General features: G+C 37.2%; 1 protein-coding gene across 3 annotated transcripts in view; it reads left to right on the top strand.

Annotated features, from left to right (window-relative positions):
• Positions 1–6,036: 6,036 nt before the first annotated feature.
• PER2 (period circadian regulator 2) overlaps positions 6,037–23,150 on the top strand; it is a 42,778-nt gene continuing 25,664 nt past the window's right edge. The window contains exons 1-8 of one of the 3 annotated variants that reach the window (XM_050902231.1): positions 6,037–6,081; positions 7,119–7,172; positions 9,311–9,461; positions 16,092–16,566; positions 17,149–17,217; positions 20,342–20,496; positions 21,017–21,138; positions 22,759–22,960. In XM_050902231.1, the coding sequence (XP_050758188.1) occupies positions 16,193–16,566; positions 17,149–17,217; positions 20,342–20,496; positions 21,017–21,138; positions 22,759–22,960 (922 nt within the window). In that variant the 5' untranslated portion in view covers positions 6,037–6,081; positions 7,119–7,172; positions 9,311–9,461; positions 16,092–16,192. Of the gene's footprint in view, positions 6,082–7,118; positions 7,173–9,218; positions 9,283–9,310; positions 9,462–16,091; positions 16,567–17,148; positions 17,218–20,341; positions 20,497–21,016; positions 21,139–22,758; positions 22,961–23,150 lie in introns of all 3 variants that reach the window. The other 2 variants (XM_050902232.1, XM_050902234.1) reach the window with 2 other exon arrangements.

Here is a 23,150-nt window from a genome sequence, read left to right as displayed (position 1 = left end):
TGTGTATTGGATGGTTTGAGGGCACTGAACTTGTTGAAACTCAAACTTTTCATACCTTCTAGGGTGCCTCAGTGTCTGTATGTGTCCTTGATCTTCTCAGCTTTGGGCACAGTGCTGTTTACGCACTTTACACAGCGGCTCTTGAATACAAAATTTGGGAGCAGGGCCTAGAACTTGATTCATGTTAGGGAGAGTGCCCACATTGTTGTTCTGTAACATCAAGTTCCTTCTTGCTTATGCTTATGTGTGTTTGCATGTTCTTGTGATCTTTCTTTTTGCCATTTCTTACTGAAACTTGTATTGTTTCTGCAAAGTGAAGAAATTTCACTGGAGAACTGGACTGTGTCCTTGCTTCATCCAAGGCTTGCTGTTAGCTTTGTGATTAGGGCACTGTCCTGAGGTGTGGAATTCCTTGTTCTGGACTGTGGAGGTTGCTTACCTCACTGGTAAGACATAATGGAAAAGAGAGGGCCTTTGGCCTAGAGTAGAAGAAAAAATTAATATCCTTCAGTTTTGGTGGGTTTTTGGCCATTTCAGGTGTTTATTTCAAGGTAGTAGGGAGAATGCTTTAGTTGGGTAGTTGGCATAAGTGTCCAACACTGTGCAGTGAAAGAGCGTGGCCTGTCCTGTGCTGTGAAGAAGTAAAGTGTAGTTCGACTTGACCTAGTCCAGAAGGTGAAGGCATGGAAAGCAGGATTTTGGCTTTTGTGCACTTTCTTCAGATTCAGCAAGTTTTCTGGTTTCATTTATGATCCAAAGACTACATGGTTTTACTGGGCTTTTTGTTTATTTGTCAGTTGGTAGGACTTGTTGTAGGCTTCCTATATTTGTTTTAATACATGAATGCTATCTGTGAAAATCTAAGTAATCTTCATTTTTATGGCTTACTCTTATTCCTTTTGGATTTCCACAGAGGCATTAGAGAGACAGCATATTGTGGCAGATCTTGGTGTAATACCTTTTCACTTTTTTTTTTTTCCCCAGTCATAAGATTAAAATATGTAACAGCTCAGTTTATCAAATAAACTTAGTTGAGCCTGTCCCTGGACAATACATTTTTATAGTAATAAATTTCCTGTATGAAGAATCATGGTTTTTGAGTAAACTGAGATTTTGACGGAGTTTAGCCATAGTACCAGAATAGAGTGAAATAGGGGAACTGATTAGAAGTAGACTTCTGGATTTTTCTTCTACCTCAGGCTTTATTATGACCAGGAAGTGTTTGGTTTAGATAGACTGATAAACCAATTTTCTTTTTCCTGGGTTCTTGCCACACCCTTATTTCTCTAACATCTTTACAGTATTAAAATGTGCCTTACTGCAGAAAAGCTTTTTTAACCCCTTAAAGTATAAGCACATGAGCAAGTTACTGTGGGATGAGGTATGTTTGTTGTGGTTTAAAAGCAGGTAGATTACCACTAGCCAGTAGAACAAGTAAATTATCACTAGTCTAGATCAACTGTAGTGTTTTATATAGGGTTGCTATGGTTGGCCTACGTTAAAAGGGAACATCATGTTCTTAGCGAGGTGTTGTGTAATACTTGGCACGAATGTCCTGTAGACACTGCATTATACTCATAACATTACCACATCATAATTACTAGATAATCAGGTGTTTCTGAAAAGGAATTTTTGTGTCCAGTTTTGGTTGCGTGGCCTAGAATTCCTCTGTGAGGATGGTGGATTACAGAGATTTTTAACTGGGTTGTCTTGCTATATTCTTACTTTCCACATCCAGTTATATCTCTATTGTGCAAGTTTTAAACTGCTTGACTATTTATTGTGTTAACCTAGCTTGTCAAGCACTGAACAGCAAATGGATCAATTAATATCTGTATTATTCTTTGTGATATAGTTTTATTACTCTGAAGGGCTTTGACTTGCACTTTTGGGTATGGGTGAGGTTGGATGAAGAAAATGGTGGTCTTGAAAGTAATGCCGCTGATGTTTTGTGTGCTGTGTAAAAGGTGTCTGTCCCCTCTCCTGCTTTAACCACTGCCTTAAACTTAACCGCTGCTGTAGTGGGGGCCAGGCTGTTAACATTGCATGTGCTGTTGGTAGCAAGGCAAACCTTTTGCTTTGTAGTTGTTGGTTAGTAAAGAAAAACTCCGCCTTCTGACACGTAGAGGAGTTTTTTGCGGGTTGTTTCTTTTTAGCTACAGGTGAGATACTTCCTTCTGTGAAGTATATTTAAAGGGCATAGGAAAAGAGAAGGCAGCAGTTAAAAACACGCTTTATGGGCTAATGGTTTTGTGATCTGTTGCTGGGATTTCTTGTGGCCCCAGGCCACTTCTGTGAAATACAGTATGGCAGAGAAGACCAAAATGAAGAGGGTCAGATGGTTTGGTTATGTCTGCAAAGGCTGTGGAGAGGCTCTGAAGCTACTCTTTAGAGCACATTCTGTTCATGCTGACAGTGAGCCAGCAACCATATGTAGTAGGAAAGCACCCGAACACGTGGGAATCCACATGCCTGAGCGTATCCACAGTGGTCTGGTACTCTAGTAAGTGGCTTAGTAGATCACCAGGCATGCTTGTGGAGCCTGATTGTACTCTACCTGCCAGCAGTGCTGGAATGTGGGCAGATCAGGCTTCTGTGCTTCTGTTTTGTATTTCTAAGGTTATCCTTTAAGTGTAGATAGTGTCTTTATGTCTGAGTGCCTGCACCGGACTTGTACCAGTCCGGTACAGAGTCCTCTTACTTGGTCCTCTCTCCCTTTTGAAGAGTTCCTGAGGTACAGCAGCAGTGAACTAAGTTTCATGAAAGTTGCACAGGCAGTGGTTCTGAAGAGCATGTTTCCCACATATGCAAGTGAGGTTATAAGAATTTTTTGTGTGTGTGAAAGCTATTGTAAGGTCAAAAAAAGTTTTTGTACAGATGTTTTCAGCTGCTGCTGAACTGCTGCTGAAGTAGTGTGTGGTAGTCCTAGAGGAGCCTTCTGATTTCTCTGACTTATTTTGGTAGTCTGATTTAGACAACTTGTAGGACACAGTAAGTGGTGAGGCTAAATTTACCTTCCTTGAGATATATAATCATGGAGTGTGATTTTCCTTGTTCCTTCATTTTCTCCCAATAGAAAGCAAAAATTTATTGGGGGTGCTGAAGGGGTAGAGATTTAACATGCTGTTTACATGACAAGTGGACTGAAATACCCAGAGAGCATGTTTCTTGGGGCAAGAGTATGAGGTTGTTCTGCAGATTGTGTGAGCAGGCTGTTCAAGTTCAGTGCAAGCGGCACTGATGTTCATCCTGAAAAGATGTGATAGTGGGAAAGAGAGCTCATTTGTACGTCAAAATGTGTGGGAAAGACTTTGGGGTTTTGCTTCCAGCTGTTTTTGAGTGTACCATGGTAATTCTTAATGCCTGATTTTTCTTACAGATGTTAAGAGATTTCCTTTTATAGATGGCTTTTAAAAGTAGAATCAAAGCTATACTGCCTTTCAAACATCCTGTCCTAAAACAGAGACACTTCACTGTTAGAGAACAGCTGTAATTTTTCCTAACTGAAGCTTAGGGAGACAAGATGAAGTGGTGAGGATGTCCAGTACTTCTCTTTTTTTTTTTTTTTTTTTGTTGGCTTTGCTTCCTATCCTTATTCCTTGCAGCTTTTGTATCTTAGTATGGTTTTTGTCCTTGACTTTAATACATGTACTTTTATATTTCTGCTACTTAGTTTCTTGAATTGTACAAAGATCTTCAGTATATAAAGCACTTTGATTTCAATTACATCTCTACCAAGGGTTCCTCTGTGACTCGCTCTTATTTCTTAGTACTCATATAGCCAACTCATAGGACAAGTACATTGTGTTTTGTTAGGTTGCCACACTTTGTGGAGTGTATTACTGATGCGGTGGGGGCCGTATTAGTAATAGTCAGAGAATTTATTTGGCGTAGAGTCTTCCAGAATGGGACTTTCATTCTGACTGAAATCTTTAACTGGGTATGAACTGCAGCAATGTCTAAAGAGCAGCATTAGCCTGGAACTTTTGTAAATGTAATACCCCATGGTGAAATTCTGCCCTCTTTTGTAAGGGAGGGGAGCAGCAGGCGTGCAAATATACTGCTTAATAGAGATGTCAACAAATATTAAAGTTGAAATATGGTGTTGTAGATACTTTAGATCTGGTTTCACCTATAATAAAGGTGAAATATATGACTGCATGGTGGGGCATGATAACTTTTCCCTCCTTTCTGTGACAACACTTCCTCAAGTGTATAATTTTTGTTATTTTGTTCAAAAAGGACAAGAGTTGACATATGCAGATATTAAAGAGTTTTGACTACTGATCTCCTGCTTAATAATTTCTCCAGTTCCACTTAGGAAGAGAATAGCGTTTTCTGTTTACAAAGAAAATCAAATGTCTTTTTAAATTCACACTTAATACAAAGAATTTTAGTTCACGTTTAAGAAGGTACATATTGTAAGACTAGAAGGAAGGATGTCTAGAAATTAGCATGGGGCAGGTAAAGGAGACTGTGTTTAGCTTCTTCACAAGAAGTCTTGGCACAGGCTGCAATAATCTTGTCTCAGGGGTGTATGTCTGTGCTCACTTTTTTTTCCTTTATGGCAAATACCCAACCTGTTGGCAATTAAACTTAGCTCTGGGCCATGGCTTGTTATTCAAGGTGAAGGAATAAACTTGAGAAAGGCAGTTTCTGTTGGCTCTTGGGGATTATCAGTCCAGATCCACTGTGGAGACTTGAGCACAGGTGGTGGGCTTAACAGAACAAGGAATAATTACCTGAAAGGGTAAAATAAGCTTTGCTTCTGGTCTGGCAGAAAAGAGAACAGTTCCTGCTAGATGATGGAGGAGTGGCTCTGACTGCTTTTTGGGTGGGGAGAAGGGGAGATTACTTTGGTACTTGGCTTCTTATAGTTATAGGAAAGGAAATGATGAATCGGGAGCTGGCCCAGGTTGGTCAGCACAGCATAGATGAGATTGGCCCTCCACGAGGTGAACTCGATAAGTTCAACAATGTGCTGGTACCGTGCTATTCATAGTAAAACTGAGTTGAATTTGTCCTGTTACCTCAGGCTATCTTTTTGCTATTAGTTACTCCATGGGGAGAATAAACAGCTTTAAAAACAACAAAACCAATCTAAAACTGGGAGGAAATTAAATAATAGTGGTGCTGTGGGTGCTTCAGGGATAGAAGTGACTGGTGACATAAGCTTAGGTCCATTTAGGAACCATTGCTTGAGGACTGAGGGATTGATTTTTTTTTTTTTTTTTTTTTTTTTTTCCCCCTGTTTGACCCTCTGGGACACAGTTAAGGAAGCTTCTTTCTGTGGTTTGTTTGTTTTTGTTTTTGTTTTTTGGTTTTTTTAACCAGATGTAAGTAAAAGAAGAATAAGTTTTAGTAAGCTGGGAACAGCTTTTGCTTTAAGAATACATACTTGTATGTTAGAATATGAAACTAGTCTTCGTCATGATATCAATACTTTTGCTCAGTTGAATTAACTCTCTGAAGAGTTTCATCTGCTAAGGCTAATTTGGAATTTGTATTTCAGTGGTGAAATTTTTTAAGATTGTAATCTGTGGAAGAAGAAACATAACTTGAATTCAAATATGTGATCTGAAATTTTTTGCTAGATAATACTCATTCTTCAGCTTGGGTGCTCTCAGATGATGAATGGTTGATTTTTGAAATACACTGTGGTTATACCAGTATTATCTAAACAATGTTCTAACAATAAATGAAGATCATGGAGGTGGAATTTTGGGGAGTTTCTTATGTTTATAAAAGGAACAGAATTCAGTGAGTAGTTATTCTGTGCATTGCTCAAGGAACCAATTTAGAAGTTAGGTTACAATAATAGTAAATATTTTTATCAGTAAAATTTCTTGCACTTCCTCTCATTTTATATTTGTAGTCTTTATAACTGTTCTTCACTGTGGAATGCATATTTACATGGTTGGACTTGTATTGCATTATTGAATGGACTTGATTTGTTTCATAAATAATTTTTTATCTTGCTTATAAAACTTGGTGGTTTGGTTGTTTTGTTTTTTTTTTTAATAGGAGTATGTTGATGACACTTTCAGATCTGGAAAGATCGTGATTAGTACATTCATTAAGGTGAGTGTCTTATGCTGTCCCCAAGAAAGTGATTTATAATATCAGTTCTTTCTCAGTGAGTCTGAACTGATTTTTTTGTTGTTGTTGGTTTATATACTTCCTTTGAGCTGTAATGTCAGAATGCTGAAAAATAAAAAGATATTCAGGGCATTAAATTTTTAAAGACCTGTTGTACAAATCATGAAGCACATGGAAATGATGTGGCTTCTCTAAATCTTTAGGAAACTGAAATTTAGTGTAGTGTCCAGTATCAAGTCTACATCTGCATTGTTTGCTGTGCAGAAGTTTATTAATAACTTCCAGTCTTTTGATTGCTCTTGCAGGTGTGTTAAGAAATTTTAATGATGAGGAAAATTCTGTAGTCCAGAAAACAAAGTAGCTAGTGTTACTCAGATAATCAGGATGATAGCTCAGGAGGAGAAAGGAAAATGTTATGCTTCTCAGCTTTGATTTAGAAAGCAGGTCATAGCTTCCAACAGTGTTTTTTGGTCAGTTGTGCTCTACTTTCTAACTGGCTGATACTATTCTAATCTCTGGGAAGTTGAACACATAGCATCAGAGATACTGACTTATGCATGTTTATGTTTGATGTGTGAGAAGCTGATGACAATAAAAGCTTATTACGACTCAGGTGGGATGTGTGGTGGATTAAGAAAGCAGAATAGATGGCCAGAACTATGGAAATATTTTGAAAATTAAGAACAGTTGATGGTTATTGGAGCAAAAAAAGGAAACGGCTGAGAGTTTAAAGGAGAACGGTGGAGGCATGTCATCTGTGATGCAGAGAAAATTTATCCAAGTGGTTTTGTCTGATGATGGGACAATATTGGCCCAAGACAGGAAAGGGAAGGATAGCAGTTCTGGATAGTAGTGTAATATTGCAATACAGATGAAATTGTAACTGAAATTTTGAGGATTAATACTATGGTGTCTGATTAGTCTAAATGATTGAAAAAAAAATGCTGGTTTTCTATGGCTACAAAGCGTGATCTGAAAAGGTTCTTAAAGCTGACAACATTCTCTTTTCAATGCTGCAGGTGTGACTTCAGTTCTCTACAGGAAGTGAACTTGGTTGGGATGCTGTAATACAGGTGTGTTCCCTAAAGCAGGTTGTTCATTCTTTTCTGATATTTGAAGTCTTCTGTGCTTAGAATAGTTATATCTCAGTATCAAAAGAAATGTTGTCACAACTTCTATATTCTTTGTATACTGATCAAATTAGACTTCCTTCTGTGGAAAAGACCTTGTTGAGATGCCATACATGGATGATCTCTTTTAGTTCTTTGGCATTTGGGCATACTTAGTCACCTGTACATTTCCTCTGATAAGTAATAGAAAACCGGAAGATTAAATTTAGCTGCCTCTAATTCTACTCAAACTGATAAATGCCTGGTTTGAATGACTTGTATTTAGTTTCAGAAAAAATCCTTTTGGCGTAGATTTGTCTTAGCTTTCAGTTAAATTGTAGAAAGGCTTATCATGAGAATTTTAAGTAGTTTACAAGGATTGTGTTTTCTTAATGTCTTCCTAAATCCATTAAGTAGGTGAAGCCAATATGATAACCAATTAAAACAGTACATGCTGCTATTGCGAATATCCTCGTTAAACCTTTTTTACCTATGAAAATGTCATGATGGAGGTCATCAAACTAGGGAAGTACTATGTCACTTCATAAATAGTCAGGCAAGACCTTGTGGCTAACTTCTTGTAGATCTTGATTAGTGAAGGTAGAAACTTAACTCCATTAAGGAAATATAGATTACAGGAAGATGAGTTAGTGTGAGGGAATTGGAAGAGCTGTCTTTAAACCAGGATTTAACTGGTGCTGAAAGACATTCTACATTTTCAGTGTCCAAGCTAAAAATTGCAAAATCTGCAAGTAGCTCCGGATACAGCAATATCTAACACTTCGTGTGGTCAGAGATAGAGAGCTTATAATTTAAATCCTGTTTTATCAATGTATGATAAAGACAGAGGCAAAATTTTTAAAGAACCAATGTACACAGATTTGTATCATACTCTGAGACTTGTAGAACTCGTATTGGCTTTGCGACGTTATGCAGAATGGAATGTTGCGAATAAATTCTTCCTTAAGTCTGGCCAACACAAATGTACTTTTAACAGTTGGTAGACGTGCAGCATTTTAAATTAAGGCATGTTAACATGGGCTGTCTTCCAAAATGGTTAGCTTGGGATTTGAACACTGTTCCAAATTTTTGTTCCAAACATTCCTTCTGCATATTCAAATGAAGCACTTAAAGTGATGTAATTGTTTGCAACAATTTGCAACACAAATGTTGATCTTCTGAACTTCTGATTTTTATTCTACTATTTCTTTGTGTTACATGGCAGTGGCATGTACCAACAGACTTAGTTTCCTAGATTTAATAGAAGAGCTTTCAGATTTTCTTTTTCCTGCCAAAATTCCCAGTGTCTTTCTTAGGAAACTGTTTTTATTAGGAAGAATAATAGTCTTGATGGACTTTATTAGTACAGACTTCCGAATGTAAGGAAACACTTCCCACCCCAGCCCCCACTGTGAGGGTGAGTGAGCACTGGAACAGATTGCCCAGAGAGGCTGTAGAATCTCCATCCTTGGAGATATCCAGAAGTCATCTGGAGGTGGTCCTGGGCAGCCTGCTCTAGGTGACTCTGCCTGAACAGGGAGTTGGACAAGATGACCTCCAGAGATCCCTTTCAACCTCAACCATTCTGTGATGCTGTGAATTGAAATTTTGTAACTGCCTAGTAAACTCTTTAATGCTCATACCAAGCCTACAGTGATGTAGATGAGTTTAGTTCAGGTGTTAAAATGGTTTTCTAACCAAACTTCTTAAGCACTTGGAGCTCCTGTTGACTACATCAGGCATTTTGCTCTATTATCTACTGGAGAGGTTGGCCCTTCATTCTTAGTGGCTGTGTTGGCCCGTGCAGACTATGTACATACTATGCATGTACATAGTATGATACCATACTGATAGTGAATTGGAAGGGTTATTTTATCTAGTGTAGAAGATATTGTTATTTTAAAACTCTTTAAGACCTTATTTTAGACCAGAAGTGTTTAAAATGCAAATTTGTATCCGATTCCTCTGCTGGATGACAGTTTCATATTTAACCAACATTTATCTGCATAGGCATGGCATAACTGTGAGCATCTCTCTGGTATCTGTTTGAAGAGGACACTGTTGGGGGGCCCAGGTATTTCTTTTATATTTTATAGTTATAGAGGTGTCCGGACTCTGTAATGGTCAAAGATTTCCAGTAGAAGAGGATGAGACAAGAATTAAATGCATGTGGGAGACTCTGGACCTAGGCACTTCATGCTTTTGATGCTAGCTGGGAGGGAGCTTGATAAACACTTTTCATAGAAAAAACAGGTAAGAAACCTGCATAGTTGTTATGATTCATGTTAGTAGAAAGATGCTTCCTCTCCTGCCCCCCTAGAGCTTATGCAGAAAATATGTTGTTCTATGTTTGTTTTATCTTAAAACTGTGATTTCAGTCATATATATACACTCATTCAGAACTATTTTTTGGGTATAAGCTGGGAGTTACCTTATTTGAAGCTAAAACATTTTTAGCCTAAAACCATTCTTAAATTCAAGTCTGAGTTTCTTCATTGAGGAAACAGTCTGGTTGGAAGCATCGTTACTATGGATGCAAGGGCCCTGGCCTGGTGCTTATGCTGACCTCTTCCTGTATAGGTGCTGCTATAAATTCAGGGTGGCACTTGGATGGCTCTGGACCAAGGCTATGTCTTGATCAGTTCCTCTGTTGTAAAGTGGTGGCTGTAAGCAGTGGTTAATTAGGATCACCTTTATAAAGATATTACTAACTTTTGTTTAAATAACAGTCCCGTGTTCAGGATTCTCTTGAACTGAAAGGTGAATCCTTATCAACAACTTGTGAAATGAATGCTGTGAAATTCAGATTTTGTGGAAGCACTTGTGATATTTCTAGATGTTGTTGGTAATTTTATTGACATAAGTAGAAAATTGACTTACACCTCATTCCTTGTTAAGAAAAAGAGCAAAACTTGTTTATGATCACTTGCAGTGAAATGAGGAATCTATTAAAAAAGAAAGTTTCTTTTTTTTATTCAAAAAGTCTTGCAGGAAATTGTTAAGCATCTTTTGTTATTTTTTCTTATAGTGAAGTCTGAGAATACTGCCATCTCTTTCTTTTTTTTTTCTTCCCCTTGTTAGAAAGCGTTCTAGTGAAGATATTCTGTTAATTGTTCTGTCTCCTGTCACAAAAAAGTGAAGCTCTCAATGTTATTGCTGGTGAAGTTGTGCAGTTAGACAAGTCACTTCTTGGATTATTGTTTGTTTTTCAACATTTTTTCCTAACGTTTTGCTGCTACCAAGCATTTAATTATCATCTGATTGCACAGGGAGAATACATTCATTGTAGATGTTAATTTTCAATTTTCTCTAAACTTGCATGATATGATCAAACCCCTGCTAGTTATTTGTCATACAAATGAGAAAAATTTTACCATTTTCCAAAGCAATCATCCAGAAGACATGTGGAAACTCTTCCTGTTAATAAGATCTTCAGTAAAATTGAATCCTGACCATTAGGAATGTTTCCTATTGGTGCTAGTTAAGAGTCCCCAAATATTCACATGTCTAAAGTATAGTCATAAACTGTGGTGTGCCTCTTGCTTCATTTGGGAGTATTGGTAAGTTTGTATTAGTTGCAAATTTAGACTCAAATCTTCAGATGTTCTCTTACTCAGTTCTTGAATTAGGTAATTTTCACTCTGGATTTTTAGTTTTTCATTCTTTAAATGCCAGTACTAGACATGGTATTTTTTGTGTGAAAAGAAATCTGGAAAAACCTCTTCTCTGAATGTAACCAGATCTCTGCTGAAACAAGATTGTTGAGTTTAAATGCCATAGTTTCAAAAGAAATTTGTCTCCTTGATGTTCTACAGTCCTTCTTAATGGTTTTATGCTTTTGAAAAACTCTCTTATCTCTTCAAGTGTTTGTCCATACATATTTTGGTGTGTTTCTCTGGGGACACTAAAGTTCAGGCTGTTTCCATTGTCTTACTGCAAGATAAAGGAGCTACTGTCGCTAATGAATAACCAGAAGACATTTTCTGCACATCTAACCTGGTATATTAATGCCTACATTTGTCAGTGCTCAGTGGAATTATGTTGCCTTTTTCATACACTGCATCAGGATCTTAGAATTCTAGTCTTTGCCAGAGTGACTTTGGGAGGTTTGCTCTGTCTAGAAGAGTAGAATTTTTTTTTTGTGAGCCAGTTGCCTTAAATTGGCACCAGTTAAGCTTGATTTTAAGATTAAAAAGAAGTTTTTATTTACAGAGTCAAAATAGACAACCTCCCTTAAAAGTTTAGAAAGATGGAGCAGAAAAAGAAAAAACTGGCTTAATGTACTTCTCTCAAGATCAAACCTGAATGAGCTCTTCCTCTGTTTCCATGTGACTGTCTGCACTTGCTTGCTGAACTTGGTATGAGATGCAATTACCTTCCTCAAACTGTGGTAACAGGAGAGAACTTCAGATGGGGAAAGCATGCTAGCTTTTACCTTTTCATTCTTGTTTGGTTATTGATTGGAAATTTATTCAAGCATAGAAGTGGGATGAATATGTGCAATTTATTACGGCACTTTGACTGAGATTAGTTTCAACGTTAATTAATCCCTCTGGGATGACTGACCCTCTGTGCTCCTGAAGTGTTTGCATGGCGCTTGCATATGCGTGCAGATGTTCCACTTAAGGTCGTCTTCTGTCTGAGAGTAAAGTCAAGCCAGATGCATCAGTTCTTACTTAAAATTACAGGCACAGAGCATGGTGTAGGATAATTGCCAGTCTGTTCTTTTTTCACAGTTATTCCAATCTCTTCTTAGAAAACATCTCCAAACTTATGGCATATATTAACATTGCTACTTTGGGGGATCTTGGCTTTTTTATTTATTATACAAGCTCTTGTTTTAGAAACACTCCCCTTCATTCTTTCCCCAGAAGCTCTTGGAAGTCTATCATAATGTTTTTCTTGTTCCTTCCTATTTATTCTTCATGTATTCTTTGTTCTGGTATGTGCCTCTGGCACTGAGGCTTTTGAGATTTTGAAACAGAAGAAATTTTGTGCAAGGCTGACTTTCAGTCACATTAATCTTCCCGTCCTGCCTAAGAACACCATTCCACCTCAAGGAGTTGAGCCAATTCTTCTTGAAAGATACCTTTAAAAAGGTCAAATTTGTATCTTCTCCATTACTGGGATACTCATTTTTGTTTCTGGCACCATTGTCCTTGGGCTCCAAATTGTAGTCACTGTAATGTAGTTATGTAGGAACTGCATAGATGGGCAAAGCTGCAGAAGCTCCGGCATGTTGCTAGTTAGAGACAGAAGTAACACAACTTAAGCGTTTCCTGACACAAGTTTCTGCCAGGTATCAAGAGGAAGAAAATTCATATGGTATCTCCTGTAGGCCAGTACCTATTTCTTTTCTGTTGGTGATTCTCTTAATTTGAACTCACTGCTTAAAATAAAAATAATTTTTAAAACCCTGAAATCTTGACTGTCGTTGAATTACTCAACTCTTGTTCAAGGAGGCACAGGAAATTCCTCAAAAGTTATTGGACAGCTTATATATATTTTTGGAGGGGGAACAATTCTCGCCCACCTAAGGAAGCACTATTGAAGTTTCCTACAAATACCTGGCCAAAGCTAGCCTAGGTGTCAGGGAAAGAAGAGGAGACGAGACAATAGATGATATTTGGAGGCGGAAAAAATTACTCATCAGTGGTTTAACAGCTCAGAATTTCAAACTGTAAGACTCTACATGCTAGCTGTGGCACAATTTAATTGACTCTTAAACTTCCAAAGATTACAGAAAAGACTTTGGGGAAATAATTTTTCAAGGAAAGGTTGTTCCAAAAAAATATTTGCGAACAACTCTTGAAGCTAAAAATACTACGGCATAGGTAATACTCTTTGGCTTCAGAATTCAGGAGAAGAGGTTTCTCGTGCTTAAAGACTGAAATACAAAATGTTTGCATTCAGAGTAGGAAAGCTGTGGTACAATCGTTGGTCTTCCCATAAATAGAACAATTTTCCTGATATATGCATTACTGTAATATTGGGTTAATTATCTTTAGAGAATTTAGGGCTACGCTGAGAGTCTGTCTTCTGGCAGTTCATGCTTATGAACCTATCAATAGTGATTTATATAGTTTTCTTTAGGGGATTTAAGTACAGCAGCCCAAAGTTGTGGGTTGGGTTTGGGGTTTTTTTGAGAGCTTTTTTCCCTACCTCTAAAGAAATCATGTAACATAGTTTACTAGCAGATAGTGTTGTTTTGGTTATGGCAGTATGTTTTTCTCTTGTATCTAAAGCTCTTTCTAAGTAGTATTTGGTGAGAAAAATAGGAGGAAACCTCTACCTTGGGCACAGAATATAGTGTGAGGAATGTTCGATCTCACCTCAGACCTCATTTTCCGGTGATGCTGTGGCTGTCTTTTTTCCACAAGCTTCATTTTAATCGTGATGGAGTTAATTTGTGTAATTTTGGTGTGCATAAGGCATTTATTTGAAGTGGACAAAATGCTGTAGATGATCTCCAAGGTTACCTTTAACCTTCACAGAGAAGGTAAAAAGCCATCCCATTGCTAGCTGAGTAGTTTGCTGGAGTACCTTTACTCACTGAACCCTCTATAGAACTTACAACCTCAGTGTCCTCTGAGAAATAATAGTACAGATGACACATGAGAAATGGCTTCTTGAGAGTGGGTTCAGTTACTTAAGCAGACAGCTGCTCTTATTTCTGCAATACTTGAAGTAGTGGCAAGAGCATTTCCTGGGTGAGAATGGATTAGCACATTTATAAAACGCTCCTTGCCTTTACAGTAACAGGAGGTTTGTCTCGTGTGCTGTCCATATAAATATTCACAGTGCCACCTTCTATATTCACTCTCCTGAGCCCTTTGACGTTTTCAGTCACTCTCAGACAAAATGAGTCATGGCTAGCCCTGCGTTGTTAGGCATGGGCCGTGCTACTGCAGATAATAGTGTGGGTACCACTAACCAGTCGGGCTCATTGGGAGCATGTGTGGTGAGTGTAGACTATATACAGGGACAGAACTTCATTAAAATGTCTAGCTAAGTAAGGCAAGTGAAGGTGTGAGCTCTGTCTACCAGAGGGATTAAATCAGAGATGGACTGTCTGATCTAGTTAATCATTGGCCACCAGAGTATGTGCTGTTGTGAAATAATACTAGTTTCATCTAAGAGTAAATATTCTTTTATTGCATGTTCAAGTTATGTAATTTTTAAGACAGAAGTGGCTTGCTTAGTCCGGAAAAAACTGTTAGAGCTGCTAAAGTGTAATTTACTGCCTGCATACTACTGTTCAATACAACGGCATAACAGGATGTCTATTTAGTCTGGATTAGAGTATTTGAAGTGAATACATGCAGAAGTGAAATGTCAGTATATTTCACTCTACCCAAAGGGGGTTGTTTATTATTACCTATAGTGAAGTACTAGTGAATAATCTTGTAAAGAAAAAAAAATATTTATTTATTTATATTTGTATACCATTACTGATAGCTTAAATGAATGTCCTTAAACTACACTTCCTCTTTCAAATGAAAACAGATATCTTGCATATTACTTTGGTCAAACGAGGAGATGAGTAGTATTTTCTTTTGAAAAACACAAAATAAATGTAAAATGTCTGGAAAAACAGCAATTAGGAGGGTAAGAAAATAGTTTCAATGTTTTTTTGGGGGGGAGGGGAGTTGAATCATAGTGTGTTTTAAATTTAGTATTAAGTTAATGTTTTCTGTTACAGGCTTTCAAAAAAAAATAATAAAAATATGTATATTTATTTGTGTTTAAAAGGAAGCTGCTGCAGTTAATGTTAGCAAAACTTAGCTGAAAATTTTTTTCATTGACTTTATTCCCGTCAGAGGTTTATTAGTCAACAGTTGCCATCTTGACTATTTTAACAGAACAAAGAGGAAGGAACAAACATGGTTCTGTTGTTTTAAAAACAACCCTTTTTTTTCCTGATGATGAATTGCATTGTTCAGAGAATCTTAGTTCATGGTTTTGTAGTATTGTTGTGTCTGGGTTGCTGAAATAGATGAGGAAATGAGTCAGATTAAATGTCTTTATTTCATTCATAAAGTTGAACTGCTCTCTAGTACTTCTCCTTTGGTGGCTCTTCAATATTAGTCTGTTCTTAATTCATTTCTGTATACACTCTGATTTTAAGCCTGGTGCATTAGAATTTGCTTTAAAAGCAGGGATTTGTTTTGTTTTAAGCTTACTTTGCTAAAAATGCAGAATTATTCCCCCCCCAATTAGTGGTAATCAGTAGATAAAATTATTCTTAGGCTTATTTGTGTCTTAAAATTTTTATTGATGATAAATAGGCAGGTTTGTGTACTTAGTTTCCCTGTTCCTACTGTATGTTCAGTCTACCTACCTTATGTGGCTCTTGTACAAAGAAAGAAATGAAGAATTGGTCAAAATGGCAAAACTGATCTTAAAAGAAAAAAATAAGACTATGTATTTAAAAAAAACCAACCAAATAACCTCCAAACCAAGTAAGGAGTCCTCTGATGTCCGAATGGAATCTTTTTGTTTATCAAGGTAAACTGGAAGCCAGGGGAATGGTTTCACTGAAAATAATAATAGCTATTGTCCAAATCCAGGCAGTAAAATTGTCAAGTATTAAGTAGGAGAATAGAAAACAAGTGAATATTTAAACTTTTAAGGAGTTTTTCATGTTTACTCCACTTTCTCTTTTTGTGTGGGTTTTTATTAAAAAATAAATACCTTTTCCACAATAAAACATTTTTAGGTTTGCAATTATATTTAAGTTAAACTTTTCACTGTTCAAATGCTGAATATATTAACCATGAATATCACTTACCACTCTTAATTTCACCAGTCAGTGAGAATTCCAGTTTGTCAGCAAAGGCAAACAAGAAAATAATTTTTTTTCTTCCTTCCCTTCTTCCTCAGATTTGTGGGTCTGTACTTGCAAACAGAATTTGTACGGAGAGAAAATTCTGAATATGGCTTGATTTGCTCTTGATCTTGGCAGTGTTTCTAATGAGCATCCCATGGACTCTATCAAGTTCAGGGGGTTCTACTCTAGCACTGAGGAGCAGAACCCTGAGCAGCAACCTGGTATCAGTGAAAACATTTCTTCATCGTTCGCTTTAAAAGAGCAACAGAAAATGAGTGATTATTCTGGACTTGCAAATAACCATAGCCAGATGATTGCTGAAGATGCAGAAAGTCAGACAAAGCCTGAACACTCTCATGAAGTTCTTCAGGAAGATATTGAAATGAGCAGTGGATCCAGTGGAAATGACTTCAGTGGAAATGACACAAATGAAAACTACTCGAGTGGGCATGATTCTCATGGCCATGAATCTGATGAAAACGGGAAAGATTCAGCAATGCTTATGGAATCCTCAGACTGTCACAAAAGGTAGTATATTAAATAAATTTCACTTTTATTTTTGTCACTAAAGGCTTCTTCCATTTGAATCTAATTTCTGAATGACAACTATGGTATAAAGTGTATCTTCAGATTGAAGCTGAGTGTTCTAGTTAACTTGTACTCTCGTATGATGTAAATTGTGTAATATAATTCATAAAGAGAACGTCTGTAGTGTTCTGTGGGGCCAGCTTCATTTGAATCTTTCTTCTCGTCATTGTGTGTTTAATTGGCCTTATTTATATATTTTCTTGTAAACCAACTTCTATAATTGTATATCAAAAAGTGTCAGTCTATCCTTATGTGTAAGGATGCAACTGTGCTATTTTCATCTTTTCAATAATAGCTTAGTGTACAGAGCAAAGCTACAGTAAGAAGAACCTTGTTAGACAAATGTATAACAGCTATAGTTTCCATTTGTTGTACCAGGCAGAAGCTTTTAAAGTTGTTTTGGTGTCTCCCCCCCCCCCGCCGGTAGCCAGTCATTAATAGGAAAATATAAAGCTAAAATGAACTAAAAGTTGTTTGTTAGGCTTACTAATGTTAATCTTTTCCTGTCTTTCCTTATTCTAGTTCAAGCTCAAATGCGTTTAGTCTGATGATTGCAAACTCTGAACACAATCAGTCTAGCAGTGGATGCAGGTAAATTAATGTGCATATATTCTCAGTAATTTGCATGTATGTAATGCTAAATGCTGAAAACTAAATAGTGTTGTGTTTTGGGTTTTTGTTTTGTCTTGACTAAACCTGGAGGAGTACACAAGAAGTCTTATCTTTGATTCTCCTGTCCGTAATCAGTAGTATGTCCTATTAACCACTTGGTTGAATTAGAGCTTTTTGTTGCTGTTCCATGCAAGTTGTGCGATAACCTTTCAAGTCATCTTACTTTGTTTTGATTTGGTAGCTTAACTCTAATTTTATTTTTGTGGTTCACTTTGTATATTGCTTCAACTCTAGTGACTTTTTTGGAAGCTTTTCTTTACATTTTCTGCACTTCAGAATTTAGTCTGAAGCCCTTGCCTGGGGAAAACCTAATAGTGTTTTAACATCAGAATCCACCCATTGAGTTGGATGTGTTCTGATGTCCAGCATCCATGTCATCTGCCTCTCCTGTGTTCCATTCGCCAGGATTCAAGCCTCAAGTCTGTAAGGATAAACCAACATCAGCTGCAGGAATCCCTCTGTATGAACTCTGCTTCTGACCCTGATAGCCTTGAGAAACCTGGTGGCATTGAAGGCTCAAATCTGGACACTTCAGAGTGCCCTACTGTACTTGTTGTGGTTTTTTAAGTCAGCTTCTGATCAGGAGACCAAAACCTGATCCTGAGCAGATCAAGGATATCTAGCTATCACATACTGATGTTAAGACCCCTATCTACATGTACCTACCTGAAAGTGTTTCTACCTGATGCAGTTCCTAGAGAAGTGGTAAATTAAAATTACCCCTTTGCACCATTTGGTGCTTGATGAACTTATTTTCTGCGCCTGCCTTGCAGGCACCTGGAGATTTTGTTCCATGTTGTCTTTTCAATTGGAAATTGTGTTCTGGAGTTCATGTTCCTTAGTATGAAAGACAGAGCGAACCAAAGGCATTTCTTAATCTTCCTTTCCCATTGATTCCACTTTCTTCACTGCAAGATTTTTTGGGGGTTACTTACTACAATTTTTCTGATACCTCTTTATTTTAAATTTCATTAATACCTCTCTGCTCAGAAATAAATCGGAATCCAGGTGGTACAGTGTTTTCCCCAGCTGTCAGGCACAGTGCTTCAGGGTTACAGAGCAGAATCTGATCATCTTTTGGGAATAGGAGACTGAGGATAACTAGAGAATAATCTTTAAAGATAAGACTAAAAGAGGCTCATAAACTATAGGTTTAGTCTTCGATTCAAAGACTACTGGGCTTTGGATTCAATATTGGCACTAACCAGCTACTTAGTTTAATATCTGTAGGTACCTTTCCAGTTCAGTGTCCACATAGAGCAAAATGGAAAGCTCCTGTCTTTATAGAACTTGCTTATTCTGTTCTCTGGAAGTCATGCCTTCCCTGTGGTTGGCTACTGTGCCTGATGCTACTGATCTTTGGAAAAACCTTTTTGAGTTATATAACTTATTTTCCAAGGAGGCCCGTCTTCTATATTTGCTGCTGCTGTAGGCTAATTTGGAAAGGTTTCTTTTCTTGCAGAAGAGTCTGACCACTCTCATGAAGCATACTCAGAGAGTACAAAACCAGCAGTACGCTCAGTTATTTCATAATCTTTTCCCTCTCTCTTCTTCCCTACTGCCGGCATAGAGGATTCTTCTGTTAACAAGGCCCTGTTTGATTGCATCAGTCCAAACTGTCAAGCCACATTGTAGATGTGATTTTAATATACAGCATGAACATAATTGTTTCCCAAGGGAGTGCTATACTCTTTTGTCTTATCCCTTGCCATTATTTCTCAGTACAAAATGACCACTGATTAAGTGAATGCTTTGTTTCTCATAGTACGTTGTGATGTAAGCAAGAACAATGTGTATTCTCTAGTACAAGCCAGCTTTGTCATTTTCCAAGCATTTTTGGTGAAATACACCCAACACCTGTCAGATGATTGATCTACCTGAAGAACTTTTCAAACTTCCCAGAAAAATTTAGAAATCCACTTGAAAATTACCTGGAAGCTGAAGCCACTTTATTGAGCACTTCAGACACGGCAGTGCAGTTGCCAAGACTATTGTTTCTTCTGTTAGGGTAACTTCTTAGAGACTACCAGCCATGACAATCAGGTGGTAAGAGAAGACCTTCCTTTTGATGGGAAAGAATTTATTTTCAGGAAGGTTTAAGAAAAGCTCTAGAATCCTCTTGATTGTTGTGACTGATTAGCTTTTTAAAATCTACTCCAATGAGAAATACAAGGTGATTTTTTTTTTTTTTTTTTTTTCCATTTTGACTACTTCCTACCTGCTTGCCACCCATCTTTGTCATCCTCCCCCTCCCTTCCCTTACCTCCTTTTCTCTTCCTTTTTGATTTTGTCAGCACCTCTTACTAATGGGGAGAGAGATCAGGAACTGCAAAGGAAGGTGATAATTTTCTGACATTGGCACTGATAATCTCTGTAGCTTGACCTTCTACACTGAGACGGCACTTCTGAACATGCACCTGAGAAATGTGAATGCAATTTCTGTCTTCAGCCTCCTCTGATTCTTTACCCTACATATTTAGTCAAGTTTCCTTGTCTTATTTAATGTATTGCCATGCTTAACTGGGATACGTTATTCCAAGGATTTCTCCATTTGTTTTGTTAACTTCATGCTCTCCCACTGCCATTCCCTTTTCAGGGACCTTTCTTATGAGAACCTGCTCGAACAGGAGGTGAAGACTTGAATGGACCTCCTGCTTCTCTCCTTTGAAGTCCATGAACATTTCTATGAGTTTGAATTTGAAAGGAGCTAAGGAAAATACCACTAAAGGGAGGAGGGAGACTGTGGGGGGGAAAAAAAAAAAAAAATTCTGTGGTGCTTGGATATATGTACTGTTGCACATACAGAGTACATTTTACAATAAGTCTTCAGATGGTGGTAAACCTTTCATTTTAAACTATTCTAGCTAATTTAAGAATTATTGTAAGTTCTGAATGTTGATACTAAGTACTGGAAAAGTTAATGTGGCTAGCTGTACAAATTTAGGTACGTGACAAGTGTCAGAGTACATTTGGGCTTCTGTGAGGATGGTGTGTCACTTCAAGCATTCAAGTGACGTTTTATTTTTTGTCTTTAATCTTACAGTAGTGAGCAGTCCACTAAAGCCAAAACACAAAAGGAATTGCTGAAAACGTTACAAGAGCTGAAAGCTCACCTTCCTTCTGAAAAGAGAATTAAAGGCAAATCTAGTGTCCTAACAACGTTGAAATATGCACTTAAAAGCATTAAACAAGTTAAAGGTAATCAAGTATGATACACTACCTAGATAATGCCAACCTGGATAAAATTAAACATTTAAAATAGGAAATTAAATGTAGTTGTCTGTGTAAAGCTAAGTTGATTACATTTGAAAACCTCTCTAAACAGATGTTTTCATGGTATTCCCATTTGTTGGCTCTGTTAACTTGTGTTCCTTTGGGACTTAAGGCAGCTCTCTAGATGCTTGATATTTTACTGATATTTTGTTGAGTTAGAAAATTAATTTGAAAACAACTTACAAGTTCATACTATTTGAACTGTCAAACAGACCAAAATATATGATCATGCGCATATGGGTATATTAAGATGGGTAAATTTATTTGGGTTATTGATGAGGAAGCTCTACCAAGGAAAAACTAATTTGGAGTAGTACCTAGATTTCCCAACTGCCCGTTCTGTGCTTATGCCAAAAAAGATTTTGGCCATTTACTGCTTTGAGGCTGGATGCTTATTGGTGAGATTTTAAATTCTGAATGTAAGTTGTTTAATGTTCTCATGTAGCCAATGAGGAATACTACCAATTGTTGATGATTAATGAATCCCAGCCTGCTGGACTCAATGTGTCATCTTACACGGTGGAAGAAGTTGAGACTATAACCTCCGAATACATTATGAAAAATGCGGTGAGTACAGTGACCCAAGTCTACAGTGTGTATTGAAAGTGTTTTCTAGAACTGGAATTCTCAGGCATGCCTTCTTTTTACAAGGTAAGAGTTGGTAGCTAGGCCAATAAGCTGAAGAAGCTGCCTTTTGCTTTCCAGAGGATGTTGAGTAGAAACTCTGAGCCTTTGCAGACTTTGCCAATAGCACCTTGATCTAAGCTTTTTTCTGTCAGTTCGGTGGGAAATAAGTAGTCTAAACTCCTTGGTCCTCTGAATTGTGCTTCATGCTTAGAGACGATCGTGTGACATACCTCAACATCCGTGTGATACAATGCACTGTGAGACATCATTAGTTTTCATTTTAGAACACCTACTAAAGTTGGAGTGTAACTCTTCCCAAATTTTAGTCAAGGCACACTGTGAATCATTTCAGCTTATCCTTATCAGGAGGGGTTATTTGATATTTCACCAGTTCTTTGTGTTAGTGTGACTGAAAAGTGATGAAAGTGTTGGAATCACTGTGTACTGTCCTCTTCTGTGGTATTTGTCTAGTCTTTGCAACTGGTATAGGCTTACTGTGTGATCCAGTGATACTGTGTCTTCTTGTCTAGGTAAGAACAGCTATGATGATCAACGTAGTTTTTAACAGTAAAATGATAGTCTGAATGATTTTTTTAAAAATTATTATTTATCTTCCCCATTCCCAGTGTTTTAGGGATATATTATGGAGTCTTCAAAAAATAATTGCATCTAAACTTATAAGACTGCCTTCCACTATTATTTTTTTCCTGAAGCCTCTGCCTGAATGTATGAAGTTCTGAAATCAATAAAATAATGGCATGATGGGAGATGTTCCCTAGCGTGAAGTAGGTGGGTTTTGTTGTATCTATGAATAGTAAAGGTTGCCCACAAGGTAAAATAAATAGGAGGTCTAGAGTACAACTGAGAACTTCAGCCAGATATCATAAACATTGTTCAACTGATCTGAAGCATCTGAATTTGTGAAACCGGTGTTCTGATGACAGCTCTTAAGTTTGTGTATAATGTTAGCAAATAGAACACTAAAGGTTATGACGCAGGAAGCTCTTCTGTGTCAAGAACAACAACAATGTGAAACGATACAAGTGGAGTGTGTGTATGGTTGTGTGGGACTTTTTTTTTTTTTTTCACCTGTCTACTCATTATTTTACGAAGTGGTTTACAGCACTTGTTTTCATTTTGCAGTGGATGGGCAAGCTAACATAAACAGCCTTTCACAAAACAGTTGAATTTCATAGATGTAAAATATGCCTGTAACAAGCACAAGCAAAATGTGCAGTTTTATAGCTGGAAGCTCTGTAATTCTTAATTCATAAATTCATTCTGCATCACAAAAATTTAGGCAATGATATTGAGGGCTTGTAACCCAGTAAGATGCTAGTGTATTATTGCATAGTTCAGAAAGTGTACTGTCTGTGTCTACTTCGTAAGCAGATTAATTTTATTTTATTGCTCCCTAAACAGATGCAGTTTAACACTATTTCCTTAATTTTTATTTTGAACTTATTAATGCTTTTATATCTTAAGTGTTTTTCTAATAAATACATACTGGATTGAAGAATGTTTTAAACTTTCTAAATAATTTGAGATTTTTGTTTTTAGGATATGTTTGCTGTAGCTGTTTCTTTGATTACTGGGAAAATTTTGTACATCTCTGATCAAGCTGCTTCTATCCTCCGCTGTAAGAGGGGTTATTTTAAAAATGCCAAATTTGTGGAGTTCTTGGCACCTCAGGATGTCAGTGTGTTCTATACTTCTACTACCCCATACAGATTACCATCATGGAATATTTGCAATAGAGCTGGTGAGTGGTCTCAACGGCAGATATTACTCTGACCTTTCAGTCATGCAAATGCGAATACTTGAACTGATTTTTAGTATCCTTCCATCCTTCTCCATCACTCTTTGAGGGTATAACACAGATGCATTATTAGAACATCTCTAAACAATACTAGATGTATAACACACTCTTATAGATCAGCAAGGCTTGTCTG

This window comes from Gymnogyps californianus, chromosome 10 (assembly GCF_018139145.2).
Source record: "Gymnogyps californianus isolate 813 chromosome 10, ASM1813914v2, whole genome shotgun sequence".
Taxonomy (NCBI): Eukaryota; Metazoa; Chordata; class Aves; order Accipitriformes; family Cathartidae; genus Gymnogyps; species Gymnogyps californianus.
The sequence above is the reverse complement of the archived record's forward strand: the minus strand, read 5'-3'. Positions and strand labels throughout refer to the sequence as shown.